The sequence below is a fragment of the Armigeres subalbatus genome, chromosome 2, assembly GCF_024139115.2.
Source record: "Armigeres subalbatus isolate Guangzhou_Male chromosome 2, GZ_Asu_2, whole genome shotgun sequence".
In the NCBI taxonomy this organism is placed as follows: Eukaryota; Metazoa; Arthropoda; class Insecta; order Diptera; family Culicidae; genus Armigeres; species Armigeres subalbatus.
Window position 1 is genome coordinate 164,821,325 of NC_085140.1, and position 15,706 is coordinate 164,837,030.

Below are 15,706 nucleotides of genomic sequence, written 5' to 3' on the forward strand. Positions count from 1 at the left end.
TACTTCAGCAATCTTCTGTATAGTTTATATAGTTTATAGTTTGAACAATTTTGCACTTATTTTCCGCATTGGATACGCACTGGATCCGCATTGCATACCACCGCCTAAAAAAATAGGATTTCTGTTACCAATATTATTTTAAATGAAATTGTTTAATTGTGACTCATTTTCGTTACAATAATATACATTGCATTATTATTAGAGTTCAAATAGTTTTGAAAAAAGCAACTACATAAAAATTGACAAAAACTGCAGAACATATATACAATAACATGTCATTAAAGCTGAACAGAGTTTCAAAAATGAGCTGTAGCTAATAACGTTTCTTATCACACACGATTCATTAGGATGATACTACAATGGGGAAAGCATTAAAACACACTATTTAAATTGAACTTGCATTCGATTAGATTAGAATCTACAAAGGCATTATACGATTATTCGGGGAGTTTCTACGAAGGAATCCACACTACAAAACTAGCCAGTTTAAAACTACACTTGCTTACTTTAATCATAAGTTCCTGAAGTCATATGAGACCTGAACTGCACTTGGGAGTTCAGATTCATTTCAAATCACGTCTGTGTCGACCCTAAACAACTTGACTTTCGACAATCGCAATCGAAAGGACATTTCTAGATATTTTTTCGTAACAAAAACCTAACATTTTAAATCCAAAGAGAAAATGATATCAAAGTATTTCATTGTCTAAAAATAAAATAAGCAATGTGTAATAAAAACATTTCATGCCTCGTTGAGCATGGCTTAAACGAGACGGTCCCCACGCTGTAGCGCGATTCGGATTGTGTTTTTATCTATCAACTAAATGTCGGTGGATAAAAGGGGAGACGGATAAGCCAGTGTTCGATGAGCGCGTGGGAGGGTAGTCGATCGCAAATGCGTTTCAATCTTGAAATGTCTTTATTTGTCTTCGGTTTCTTCTACTTGCTTTGAATATTCAAATGAAAACAAAACTGAGATCGAATGCATGATTCATCTTACTTGCGCTGTGATCTTTCCAGGCTAAATGGAGCGAAATGCATGGTTGGGGAGGAAAATGTGTATTTGGTTAGTCTTGCCGCAGCGCAATATTTCGAGTCTGGTCAGGTGGGGCAAAATGGATAACGCAGCAAAGTATTAAGCATTTTAGGATGATGATTTTTTGCTTCCAGGAATTTAATTCTTACTAATTTACTGATAATACGTTATGTCTACTGGTGACTACACTCAATTGCATTAACAAGTCTTACGATATTATTTCCTTCTTGTTCTTACTAAGTTATCAGTTGGTATTCGGATACCACAAGCTAAGTACACGCTTTAAGGTTAGGGATCTGGCCATACAATTCCCGAGAAACGAATTATTGTCTCTTACAACTTAACATAGCGTATGGTCAAATATCCTATTATATATAAACATAGATTATTATTATTTCTCCGACGAACCATAATGCCCCATCTCACCCTGCCTATTTTTTTAATAAGAATAATAGAGTCATGTGTGCGAGTTTGGATGTTTTAGCTGGATGCAATTTACAATGATGATGGCTTCTGGCTGTTAATATAGATTCGGTGCATTTTGGCCAGCGGGAGTGAGTTATGAACACATGATGATAAGGAAGTACGTACCTAGCTTAGTGGTTCCACTGTCTGGTCGCTTGATATATGGTTGGTCTGGGGCAGTGAACACCTCGTTCCTGAAAGTCGTGTCTGGTTTAATCTCCGGGTAAGGCGTGGCTGGCGTTTTCTTGAATATAAGCTATTTGAACGGGGGAAGAAGAGTGGGAGTGAAAGGCACATATAAATCAATTTAGCTTTGGGTATCTAAGGTATATATTCTAGGAGGTATATCGAGCTAGTGCCAAAAACCGAGCCCCGGCAAAGTGCTTACTTTCAGTATTGTGTAGATGAAGAATGAAACAATACCGATGGTATAGAGTGGCATTATGAAACCCATTGAGTTGGCGGATTTTGTAGACTGATGCGATCCAGCTCCCATAGGCGGGCGCATACCAGGTATGGGACCGGGCTGTAAAGAGAAAGATAGAAGAGTTGTGCAAGGATTTCAATAAATTGCAACAGACATCTGCTGGCGAGGTGATGGTGCAGTTGAATGTAGGGATAAAAATGAATATAAAAGATCTAATTTCTAAACTAAACTTCTTAAAATACAAATTAGTTACATGCGGTGTATAAAAAATGAAGGCTTTTAAAATAAATAAACGTTCTTTTCCATTAGCATTGCACTTCATATTTTTTTCCATTTCTGTTTGGCCAAAAATCAACACTTCATATAAGTAGCCGTAAAATGTTTCCATTTGTGTAAGTAATATAGTTATTACAATGAAAAGTTAGCTGAGGTCTGTAGCTTTCCATTGGTATTCATATTACTGCATAATGTTGACATGGAAAAAGTTATGAGCGAAACACGCAACTAGACCCACAACCGGAGACACTTCCTTACTGTATTAGAATAATACAAAATTGTGAGATTTCAATACAACCGTTGTTTTATTATCTGCCAAAATTGTATATGCCAAAATTTGATACAGTTTCTGCAAGGTTATAGCTTAATAACTACAAGGTTAAGCTTAATAACTACATACAGAAGTGTCTCACGCCTAAAAAACATCTCAAACTGAATTTCTTGGAAAACTCCCTTTCGAATAAGCCCTTAATCTTCAATGTGTGTCGTCTGTGAAAAATGTTATCCTATTTTGAATAAAAAATTACATTAAATGAGCTGTATGACCCCTAAATCCCCTATAATTCAATATTTTTAATGAATTATATGATTATTTGTTATTTTCATTATATCATTGGAAAATATCGACTAAATTAACATTACTACACCATTTCCTTGCTCGAAATCATTGAGCTATATTATTTTATAGGGGAATTTGGGCAAAAAGGTAAAAAAAAGAGTATCTCCCATCACCTCCTATCTATGATCACATCAAGACTCATAACATATGACTATTCTTGCCTAGTAGTGCTATCGGGTATGGTTTGGACATGTTTGGCATCGGTGCTATGCAAAAGTTTTAAAAAATTGTTTTTTTACTCAACAAATAACCAAATAAAACATTTGTGAAACGATTTCTTTCATTAATTTTCGTTCAGCAAACATTTGTCAATATCTGTTCAACACTTTGGGACAATAATATTAACACTCATCTGTAAATATTACTATTTTTTACAGAATACATGATAATTGCACATAAAATGCACTTTGATGCTTATTTGACCCCAAAATTCCTTAAATTTCCAACTTTTACCAACAAAATATATTTAGTGCCCTTCTGTGGGTCCACAGTGAAGAGATAAACACAATTTTAGAACAATATCTTAAAGATAAAATGACAAATAGTTTGGAAACTCGCGATATATGGGCATTCGGGTAAAACGAGCTCAATAACTACATACAGAAGCGTTCCACGTCCATGGAACAGCACTCACTGAATTCTTTGCAAAATTCCCTTTCGAATAAGCTCTTGATCTCTTCTGTAAGTTGTTCGTAGAGAAAGTTATCAATTTTTTCCACCTTTGAAATCGGATTTCCCCATTGTGCGCTGGTTGGGTGTAGATGTCAAAAATGTATGTGGATTGAAGGCACCTTAATACAACGACATAGTGAGCTATATTTGTTGACTATATAATAAATTCAAACAGATTCAAACTAAGGCCGGAGTGGCCTTTTCAGTAATCGTGCCAGTTTATCCAACAATCCGTATCCGCACATCCACTGCCATCACTGATGTGTAGGCACATTATATTCCCAACATTTCTGCAGTATATTGCGTTTATCGATCCGCGCAATTGGTTTTAGTCGACAGCATACAATTTGGGAGGGTGTCCTGCTGGCAACGTTCAACAGTTTGATCGAATGGTAGTTGGTTCAATCCAGCGTATCATCTTTTCTGTAGATGGGATACACGTCATCATTCCACCGGCATCTTTCTTCCAAATATTGGAAATTACCTAGTGAAGCGCTCTATCCTGAAGTGAAAAACATCATGAGTTGCATCACGGAAAAACGCTGTAGAAAATTACCTAGTTGACCGTTCGTTTTCAAACTTTTAGACAATAATATATATCCCTATAGCTATATTTATGTCATTTAAATTAAATTTCTTAACCTACGCGCATACTTTACGTTTAACTCCACTAATAAGTTTCTGTCTACAGCTTCTTCTGTACGGAAACAAACATTTTATTTATGTTATCCTCAGATTTGACCTCCATGGGATGCATCTGTACTGCCTGTTTCCTAATAGCCCAGAATTTGATATTAACTTTGATTGGCGGTTGAGGCGTTTTTCGGTGCTGCGCTGAAAGTAACTTCAGCCAGTGGCATGAATCGGCGTTGCAATTTTTCTATCGCAAAGATTTTTTCCTGATTTTTTCGAATAATCTCAAGACATAACAGGATATTTTTAGAACTTGAGAATTGAATGAACTACTCCAGGAAATTCTTCTCAGTTTTCCGACATTCGACCAAACTGGCTATATAGCAGAAAAAACGGTTACCTTAACAGGTTGCCTTGGCCAAACGGGACATACGTTGGAAATTGTTGACTCGTTCGACAAAAAATGACTAGATCGGCCGAACATGTAAATTGCTGGACGGGTCATATGGCCAAATATGTTGACCCGCTTGGCTAAATGACATATTCGACCAAATGGTCCTTTCTGCCAAATAGCATTTTCAGACAAACAACTTAATCAATCAAACGACTTTTTCGGAAAAATGAACACTTCGGTCTAACGACACTCTCAGCCGTAAGTCCATTCCGGCCAAATGACCCTTTATGCCAAACAACCATTTCGGCTAAACGATAAACCATTTTCGGAAAGATAACCAGGTCGGCCTAACGACACCTTTGGCCGTATGTCCATGTCGTCGGCGGCGGCGCACATCTATATTGACTAGTTACATAACAACTCCCTCTCGCCCAAAATGGTCATTTTTGCCAAACTATCATTTCAGTCAAATGACCTGTCCGATATTTTCGGCCGTATGTCATTTGACCAAAATAGACATATGGCCGTACAGGTTATTTGACCGAAAATGCTGTTTTGTCGTAATGGTAGTCGGCCAAATAACTGCGATTGTCAGCCAAATTATTGGCCAAATAATGTTCAGCCGAATGATGCTGGCCAAAAATGTCGTTAGGCCAAAATGGTCGTTTGACAGAAAGGGCAGTTTTTTTTTAAATCTCCGGAAATTATTTTGAGTTTCCAAATTTTCACAATTTTTTAGTTTCCATTGAAAACTCTTTAGAAATCCCCAGAGAGTTTTCTTAATTTACAAAGGAAATTCTTGTTAAAATCCAATAACAGGAAATTATTCGAAATTTCCGCTGGAAGTTTTTAGTTTTTACGGAAAGATTTTTGAAATATAAACGAGAAATTGTATGGAATAAACAAGGGAATCATTGATATTTTTAATAGAGGTAATCAACCATAGAGCGGTTCCCTGAATTCTCGTTCCCAAACGTGTTGGGTACAAAGCTTTTAAAACGTACTGATTTTTCCTACGTAGGTGATGCTTGGAAAAAAAATTTCTTCTAAAAATTATGTCTCCGGGGGGCGTTTTATGTCCAAACTCAAACCAAACCGTTTGGCTAAATAACATATTCGGCTAAACGGCCCTTTCTGCCAAACGGCATTCAATTAAAATGACTTTTTTTTGGAAAAATAAACAGTTCGGCATAACGACACTTTCAACCGTAAGTCCCTTTCTACCAAACAACCATTTCGGCTGAACGGTAAACCATTTTCGGAATGATAACCAGTTCGGCTTAACGTATGTCCATTACGGTCAAATGGTCATTTCTGCCAACAGCCAAACCGCATTTTCAACCAAATGACCGAAATGGACATACCGCCGGACAGGTCATTTGACCGAAAATGATGTTTGGCCGTAATGGTAGTCGGCCAAATAGCTGGGATTTTCAGCCAAATTAGTGGCCAAATAATTGCCAACCGAATGAATTTTTGACCGAAACGACCAAAAATGTCATTTGGCCAAAATGGTCTTTTAACAGAAAGCGCATTTTTTTCCATTCCATGAAAAAATCTTCAGAATTCCATAGGAAATTATTTAAAGTTTCCACAAGAACTATATTTATTGACAAACCAATCAATATCGCTATAGTTGTTCCCTAACTCATTTTTAATGTCGTTTTTATGCAATTTTTATAATTATTTAGATATAAGATATAGATAGAAATAATGAGCTTAATTTAAAGTTTTGTTTGTTTTTTTTTTTTTGGCATGTCTAGTTATTGTACACACATTTTGGAACTAAGTGTTGACCGATTTGATTGCAATAAGTTGCATTCGACATTACCGAATTCTGCTTAGGGATATCGATGATTTTATATTTTCCCCTGAAATCATCGGTTCCCCCTAAACACAATATAGGGAGGTTCTATGTTTCGTCTTGGTTAACGGGTTGTCTATATTATAGGAAAGAAAGGAGAACAGGAAAACTAATCCTAGCCTTGATTTTTTGGAATAAATTTACTTTTAGAAATTATGTGGGACTAGCAAATCACCGCTGCACAACCCAATTCTGAGGAATTTCGGCTCCAAAAATCCTCCCCAGGAGTTCAGAGCACCTACCCTTTCAGGAGTTCTGGAAAAATCTTCGTCCAAGAATAAAAATTAAAAAAGGATTGAAATCCAAATGGATGCAGGAATTAGCTGTCTTTCTTTAATTTCCAATTCAAACTGAATGCTAGAACAGTCTGTAACGATGTTACAATATTATTAGCTATAAAAAAAGCTTAATGAATAACCTCGAAAAAAAAAATGAATTCAAACATACTGGACAAATGAAACAAGTCCCCTCGTATTCTTTGGTAGCGAATAGCTGTGACCTATAAAAAAAGCAGTTTCATAGGATCTCACAAGCAACCAATGGAAAACCAACACGTTGCCGCGTCCGATTAACAAAAGATTTCTTCCAAAAATCAGGAGGTAGAGAAATGAAATGATAGCATCGATCTAAGTCCGGTTCAGCCATTCTGACAGATAGCTGTGGTCGGTGTGATTAGTGAAATCTATAGACGCGATTGTGAACAAAGAAAAGAATTGTAAGCGAGCACGTGAATCAGTCACTAAGTTGTAAAGTGAGTTAAAAACAATTAAAAACAAAATTGTAACTCTAACTTAATAAGTTCCTTAACTAGGGTCGTCGCTCGCAGTATTCCGTTGGGAAAATATACTATTTTAGGTTATATGAACGATTAAAAAACCGTAAATCAGGTAAATTAGTTATTCGCCTATCATATAACAAGTTACATTGTATAACGAATTGTATTCTACGTTTGAAGATTCCTCGTCGTGAAATCCAACCTCGAAATAGTTCCCGTGATATAGATTGGTCTGAAACCCGTCCATTTGTCATCCGGACACTAGACCAGGAGCAAACAAGCAGTGAGAAGTATTTCCCCGTTATCGCTACCACCGGCGGATAATTTCCACTCCAGGTGAGACCAAAGCACACGAGGTGATTTCACATCGACCCCATCAAGCTGGTTGTCGTACAGTATCACGGCCAAGTACGGTAATTCAGGCCGAGAAAACCACCCGCTGCCAGCATACACCTAGTGGGATGGAAAAGCGTGCCAAGAAGCTTTGGCGTTCAATTCATCGGGTCGCATCGTACCGGTACGCAACGTCATCGTCAGCATCTTCCCAGCCGCCCATTTCTTCGATCGTATGACGTCACACTGCACATTGGGCCACGGAGCAGAGCTAGCCCGACAAAATACCTTGGAGCTTAGGGGATGCGTAATTTTGAGTTGGTGTCTTCGGAAGAGTGTCGTGTTTTGAAGAAATATGAAGCCCAGCGTCGAGCATTAGTTCAAATTTTCGCCGCATAGGTGGCGCTGAAATACAAACTTTTTTGTTTTACGGTTTAGAGCTTTGTTGTCTTCGGCAAAGTTGTAGAACGTGGAAAATAATTGTAGTTGCCGAAGACATCTAAGCTGTATACCTTCTATTTGCAGAGATATAGTGAAAATTGTAAAGTTTCGTCTTGTTTCGATTTTCTTGGACTATTTACGAAAAATGTAACATATTAAAACCTAGTAGTCTGTCACAGTTGATAGTGCTCATGGTTTATGCAAGAGTTTTTGATATTTCATCAAGTTGAAAGAGAAATATTAACCTAAATATTGAAACATATCATGTTTTTTTTTGACATTTCTTCAACTTTTATTGGACAACGTGACATATGAAGGAAAAATAATAATAAAAGGACTAATCTACAAACAATTATGAAAATGCTTTTATTTGCTCACTTCAATAGTTGTTGCAATTGATTTTGGGAAGAAATCTCTGGCCGTTCAAGGAAACTGTTTTCGACAATTGTTCGTATGGTAATATTGGATACTGATATACTAATTAATGTATGATATGTATAAACTTACCTTTGAGCCATATCGATTATCGGATAAAAGCAACAAAAACACATTCGCTATAATGTTTAACAAGAAAACCATAATTGATGAAGATGAAATGTTTTGATTTTGAAATCTCACCTGCCCATAACCCTCGGTAAATATGTATACTAAGATCAACAGCATACGCTTTGCCTACTACGATTCTTAATCGATATGTTGTGGCAAAGATTTGCAGAACACGTTACCGTGCATCGATTATCAATATTAACTATAATTGGATTGTTTAGGGGTAAATATGTTTTACATTTTCTGAATCTGCATAAAAAACTAAGCCTAACCCCAATTTTCCAGAATTGTTTGAGCCCTGAACTATTTTTAATTTGCATTTTAAATTTATATGGGATTAAAAAAAAATGTTCTTATGCTGCATGGGCCAACTGTCATTCTATGAATGTTATTGTCATTCTATCGGTTGAAATGGCTTATTGTTTGCTGTATATAAATGTAAATAAAAGGTTTACAAACAAAATAAAAATTTGTTCGAGATTAGACAAGCATGCTTTTTATGTTGGACTATAAAAAATCTCATATTTTTCTTTGCTAAACAACCCAATTGAACATCCTAGTAGTAGGACTTAATTTATCGTAAACAAATATATATGACTAAAAATGTCAATCATGTTATGCGTTTAGATTGCATTAACTCATTGAAATCGATCTTTATCCGATGATTTGTACTGTGTGTTTTGTTACTCGATAAAAATAAGGACTACTCTGATCGGTTCCTTTATCTTAATATGATAGTTTATTGTTTCGAATTCAATAACTTCCCTAACTCTATGATACTTTTATACCAAGTTACAGTAAAAACAACTCAAGCATGGACCATAACCATAATCAGTTGTGTAAATCAGTTAGTTCTGTCGCGTGTGATTAGCTTTTTAGCAATTTTGGGTAAAATAGTGCGAGAAATATAAAACTCAATGAAATTTTACAATTTTTACTATATCTCTGCAAATAGAAGGTATACAGCTTAGGTGTCTTCGGCAACTACAATTATTTTTCCACGTTCTACAACTTTGCCGAAGACACCAAAGCTCTAAAACGCAAAACAAAAAAGTTTGTATCGCAGCGCCACCTATGCGGCGATAATTTGAACTAATGCTCGACACTGAACTTCATATTTTTTCAAAACACGACACTCTTCCGAAGACACCAACTCAAAATTACGCATCCCCTAAGCTTCAAGGTATTTGTCGGGCTAGCTCCGCCCCGTGGCCCAGTGTGCACTGCAACCTAAGACAAGGTGATGTACTAGATTAAGAGTCTAATAGGAATAAAAAGTTAAATACATGAGAGAAGACCTTCGTTAACCATGTGGTAATATGCGCGGCTAAAAAGCAGACCATGCTGTAGGTGGTGGGTTCCCGGCCTGGTCTAGGAAATTTGCGAGTTGGTAATTTTCTCGACTTCCCTGGGCATAAAAGTATCATCGTGTTAGCCTCATGATATACGAATGCAAAAATGGTAACTTGGCTTAAAAACCTCGCAGTTAACAACTGTGGAAATGCTTAATCAACGCTAAGCTGCAAGGGCGCGATGTCCCAGTGGGGGATGTAATGCCAATAAGAAGAAGAAGAAGATTGCTAGAAAAAGAGAAGTAAAGAGAAAGAAACAAAGTAGGAGGGATGGCATTGGCCTTGAATATCTGAATGGGAATTTCCTTCTCGGGGAAAAATCAACCTTATTTCTTTTTCTTCATGGCTTGAACTCTTGACTTTTTCCTTTACCTTTCCGTCTCATTATAGTAATGCAAACATTGTAACAAACAAATTGTAGTTATTCATGGCCCCTAAAAGGGATGCTTTTTCTCATAAATTAAGTTTTTCGTAACAAACATCAAGCTCGTTACCTACCATTCTTGCCCATTAAAGCTTGTACAAGAAATAAAATAAGAAACACAAAACTGATACGGTGATCAGCTTCCTCTGATGGCACATTACATCAAGGTGTCTGTAATCAGTGATAAAATAAGAGTTCTAAACGATAGGAAAACAAATAAAAGGTTGCATATACGGTGACAATTTCATCGGTGCGTCTAAAATTGATAGGCGACGCGCCGGTCGAAGATGTAGCCCTTTTTTATTGTAATACAAAACCTACTATTGAATGCGACTCACCCAGACGCTTATTTTGTCGAAACAGATTGTTTGCTCCATGTAGTGTATTACTGATAATATCCCTCAACTTATGGAAAAAAAATCGAAAAACAAAGATTTGCAGTTAAATGGCATCATTTACGATTTACTATTACGGTATTCATTCAGTTATTGTAAAATTAAATACAGAATGTTATGCTGAAAACCGCGAGCAAACTATAGTTCAGCCGGCAAAGTTATTAGCGTTTTACTTAAGTGTTGTATAAGTGAATTTATTACTTTTCTAGTGTAAAAGAAGCGAAATTTTCTCAAACTATACTTCAGTAAAATGCTAATAATTTTGCCGAATGAAATCTAATCTCCTCGCGGTTTTCAGCAAAACATTCTAAATTAAATTCTGCAAGAACTGATGGTAAATGGTACATTCAAACTGCATATCACTGTTTTTCGATGTTCCCCCATATATTTTTCCATATAAGCTTCCAACAAGTTTAGCACCGCCCAAACGTTGACCGATTTGGCTGAAATTTTGTCCAGAGCATAAGGGCATCAAATGGAACGGAATATAAGGGCCACTCATCAAATAATTTGAAATTATTTTTTTACATATTGATTTGAGCCACCCTAATCCACACATACAGACACATGGTATACAACACAATGCAATGGTTCTCTAGAGATGGGCAAAACGGATCACTTTGATGAACGGATCAGATCTGGATCATTCATTCTAAGGATCCGGATCTTTCAACCGGATCGGATCCCTAGAACAAAATGCAAGGAGAATGCAAAATAATGGAGCGTTAGTCATTCAGGCTCACACTTTTGAACCGTATTGACAATATCTTCATTCTTTCTTGTTTACAAGCATATGGAGTACAAACAATGAACTTTTCATTTTGTCATTTACTTACAAATGGTCAAATATTTTGCTGAACTGGTGAACCGGATCTTTTGAAAAATGATCCACGAATCAATCACTCACTTGAGAGATCCGGATCATTTTAACGGTTCCGGATCTGAATGCCCATCTCTAGTTCTCTGGGCCTTCTTTTAAAATAATATTGTTAGAGTGATTCCATAGCATTCACTTGCACTTAGTCGATAAATTATTTAAAGGCAAAACATTCTCTTCATTCTTCTTTTTATGGCTCTACATTCCAACTGGAACTTGGCCTGCTTTTCAACTTAGTATTCTATTAGCATTTCCTCAGTAATTGATTGAAAGCTTTCTATGCCCGCCATTGCATGAGCGCGAATCTTTTGTGTGCAAGTACAATGGATTTACTATGCCCAGTGAATCGAAAATGTTTCCCACCCGAAAACATCGTGGACCTGATCGAGAATCAAACTAGCCATCTCCGGATTGGCAATTCTACGCCTTTGCTAACAAGGCTAACTGGGAACCCTATTAGTTTCCTTTCTTTTAATAAACCGAAAACACCATTTTCTATATAGGTACTGCAATCAAATAGGTTCTTAATGCCAGCATGATGTACTTTTCTACTGCTAGTAACATCTTCCAAATTATTATTAGTGTAATCAGCTCAGATTAACTGAGGATCAGAAACTGAAACTGAAAGTTAAACTGAAAGAATAAACTGGAAAGTGATTTATCACCTTCTTGTTTATTATTTGCGTTTTCAACACCATCATGTGATGTTAGCTTTAATAATTTAGACGGTTGAGTACATACAAAAAAGTATAATCTCAAATACTGACAAGACTGGAATTGTGTTTTGCATTCTTAATATGTTTTTTTACAATGTAGAATGATGAATTGATGATGCTACATATATTACTAATTTGTTGGAGAAGGATGAAATGTGGAATTAAAAATGATAGATAATCTTCAGTCAATGGAGTTAAGTAGCGATGAACAATTTTAAATTTAATGCAAAATGGAAATGTTTTACATTGGGGTCACATTTTATTTATTTTTTTTTTGCTACTTTGGAATTTACACTTTTTTTTTGTGGATTACGGAATTTAAACTTTTTCAATGTAGATCTTCCATCAATAGTGCATAATTACGGTTATTCAAAATTACTGAAAGCAAAATTCACTATTTAATTTCATTTTTCGAAAGACTTGTTATTTCAAGAAATTTGTTCAAAGTTTTCAAAGTTTTATGTATGGTATCCTCAAAAATCAATACATAAAATATATTTATAAAAAACGGTTTTCGTAAGGAAATGAATGTTAGTTAGATCAAAGAAGGCTGGTCGACAGAGCGTATGGATTTTTTTGACGTTATTGTGCCTTGCCACAAAATTACAACTTTCTTGATAATTTTCCAAAGCTCTTATAGATGTTACAATTTCTCCGCAGTACAAATAGCACGTGCTATCCAAGCATTCACCGCTAGGATGCATCACGTGGCGGCCAAATGTGAAGATTTGATTTTAACGTAATAGTAATAAAAACATTTCAGTAGCTAACCACTGGTCATCTTCGCTTTCTCCCACTGGCGATACCGAATAAAATCTAATCAAAACAAGATAGGCTTGTAACAAAGGCTATACTTCAAAAGTGACGTATTTTTAACGCTACATATCCAACAGAAAACCAAGCTACTACCCTTAATATGCATAGTAGCCTGATTTTCTGTTTGATGTTTAGCATGGAACACAAAAGACATGGCAGACTCAACGCGTATGTAAACATTCAGTATGAATGAACCGGTGAACCGAGAAAATGCGCTCTCTAGTTCAGCTTCCTACTTTGATCGATCTAACGTTTATTTCCTTACGAAAACCGTTTTTAAATATATTTTTATGTATTTATTTTTGAGGATACTTTGTATGGACCACATTTAGAACTTCTAAAGACACATCTTTTGTTGAAGACCCATGGACCCATCTGGTTTATTTATCAAGTTATAACCGTTTTTCGATTAAAACATATTTTTTCAAAATGGAATAAAACGCTTTAAACAAAAACGCTCTCTCAGTTTTCCCACCATAAACGCAGAAAAGTGTAAGCTGAATAGAACCAATAGATTGGAAATCGGTTTGCTCCATTTTGAAATATACGCATATGAAAAAAAACATTTTTTCATACAAAACTCGAATAACTTTTTTGTTATAAGAGATAGATGCATGGTTCTTTAACAAAATGTGCGTCTTCAAAAGTCCTAAAAGTTCTCGGAACAAAGTTTGTGCGAGAAATGAATGTATAAAACGTTATGTGAAGAATACCGATTTTTAGGGACCGCCCTAAAGTATTTATTAAAAAGCTTATAACTTGTGAACCATAAGTGATAGAAAAATGGTTTATTCGGCAAAGTCGCTCAAAATTAATTGCTCTACAACTTTGAGGAACATTGCATAAGTCTATACCGAAAAACTAAAAAGTTAATGTTAGTAACTTCTGAAATACAGATACCACCCTAATTTCACTACATTGAAAAAAATCGTCAAAAATATGAAATTTTTTTTCCCAAAGACACTATATATCTAAAACTAATAGTTTTGGTGCAAACATTTTTGTCTTGCTAGATTCGACTCTGGGACCATTGTGCACTCGGTAGAATACTCTTTTTCAGGTAATCCTAGACAACGAGCACTTTTGCTAAATTCGCCGGTTCTTAAACACAAATATTGCTCAATCACTGAATAGAGTACAAATCATTCACATTGTTTTCCACATTGTTAACATTCACTGCTAACGACTGTTCGAACCAGCTCGAACGCTATTAAAAATTGCACAGAATTGGTGCCCATTTATACGGCTCGCTGGCCATTTATCATCGGCAGAATGCCAATCGTTCCAACTTTAACTTCTCCATCAATTCATAGCCGTATGAGGTTCGCACTTGGAGTTAACTCAATTATTTTTGCACGTTCTCCTGTTCATACACCGCTTTTCTGTTGTCGGGAACGGACCAGGAAACGGTTTATCCAGAATCACATTCACCTCTCTCTGCACTCACTTTTTTCTTTTTGCTACGTGTACCAGATTTCTGCGTAGTACCAGGTGAAAAACGATATACTTTTATTCCAATGTTTCCACTTTACAATCAACAAAATAATGCACGAAATCGTACTCCAAATCGTTTAACAGTTTCCACGAAATTCCTCGCAAGGCTACCCTTTCAAAAGTGCATCCAATCACACAATGCGTTTTCCGTGGTTCAGCCCGATACACGCGGTGCCACAAAAATGCACTCCTTCGCTTCAAAACGATCGCGAACGATTGAAGATTCATGTTCGTCAGTCTGTTTTCTGTTTCCTCCGCGCCTCGGTCGTACGAACAAGTCATCGGATCTCGCCTGTCTGTGGGCACGGTTGCAAGCCACGAATCAGCTGGTGTGGCCGCGGTGGTCGAGAGGCCGGTGGCGGCGGTTATTGGTTGCAAGGCAAGAAACGATGATCGTGATGAAGTCTTGCTATTACTTCAAACGGTTCTTCTATTCAATTCGGAAATGAATGTGTGCTGCGGTGACCGCTGCGAAACTGCCGAAAAATAATCCTACAGTGTGAGCTTTGGAAGAACATTTGTTTTTTGCTTTTTTCGTACAATTAAGTTGCACCATATGGAATTACTGCTCCTGGACTTCACCTCATAGCTTCTACATTCATCCCACCAAAAATATAGCAATGAAAAGGAATTTGATTTGTTTCTTATTTTTATCAGTGAGCACACATGTTAGTAATTAAAAGAAGCGACAAGATTGGTGCTGTATTGCTTTTTTGCGATGAGATGTTCTGTTGAATGAAAATGGGACCATTTCTCCTACAAAGCCCAGTTTTGATGTCTATTATATCAGAGGTTCTGTTTTAAGGCTCCCCAGACCTAAGCGATTTCATCGCCGCGACGGCGACAAGTGGTCGCCGCGATTCTATCGCTGGGTCGTTGCAGGTAATGTTCTATTTACGCTTCCATACCAACGGCGACAGAATCGCTGTCGCCAAGTGATAGAATCGCGTCGCGACTGTCGCGTCGCGTGTTGGGGGAACCTTTATTTCGTACACCATTGTTCAGTGCCTTCAGTTTCTTATCCAAACGATAACATACGCAACTACAAAGCAAGAGAGCACTGAACAATTCGGTTCAATTTCCGGTTCAGGCTAGAAAATGTTTGAGTTGACAATTGCATCAACTCCTCTGGGGATAAGAATAACATCGAG

General features: G+C 36.6%; 1 protein-coding gene across 3 annotated transcripts in view; it reads right to left on the reverse strand.

Moving 5' to 3' along the window:
* LOC134211119 (titin-like) overlaps positions 1-14,798 on the reverse strand; it is a 41,910-nt gene extending 27,112 nt beyond the window's left edge. For 2 of the 3 annotated variants that reach the window (XM_062687750.1, XM_062687749.1), the window contains exons 1-3: positions 14,667-14,798; positions 1,890-2,027; positions 1,628-1,757 (exon numbers count right to left, since the gene is read on the reverse strand). In XM_062687750.1, the coding sequence (XP_062543734.1) occupies positions 1,628-1,757; positions 1,890-2,027; positions 14,667-14,783 (385 nt within the window). In that variant the 5' untranslated portion in view covers positions 14,784-14,798. Of the gene's footprint in view, positions 1-1,627; positions 1,758-1,889; positions 2,028-14,508 lie in introns of all 3 variants that reach the window. The other variant, XM_062687751.1, reaches the window with a different exon arrangement.
* Positions 14,799-15,706: the final 908 nt, after the last annotated feature.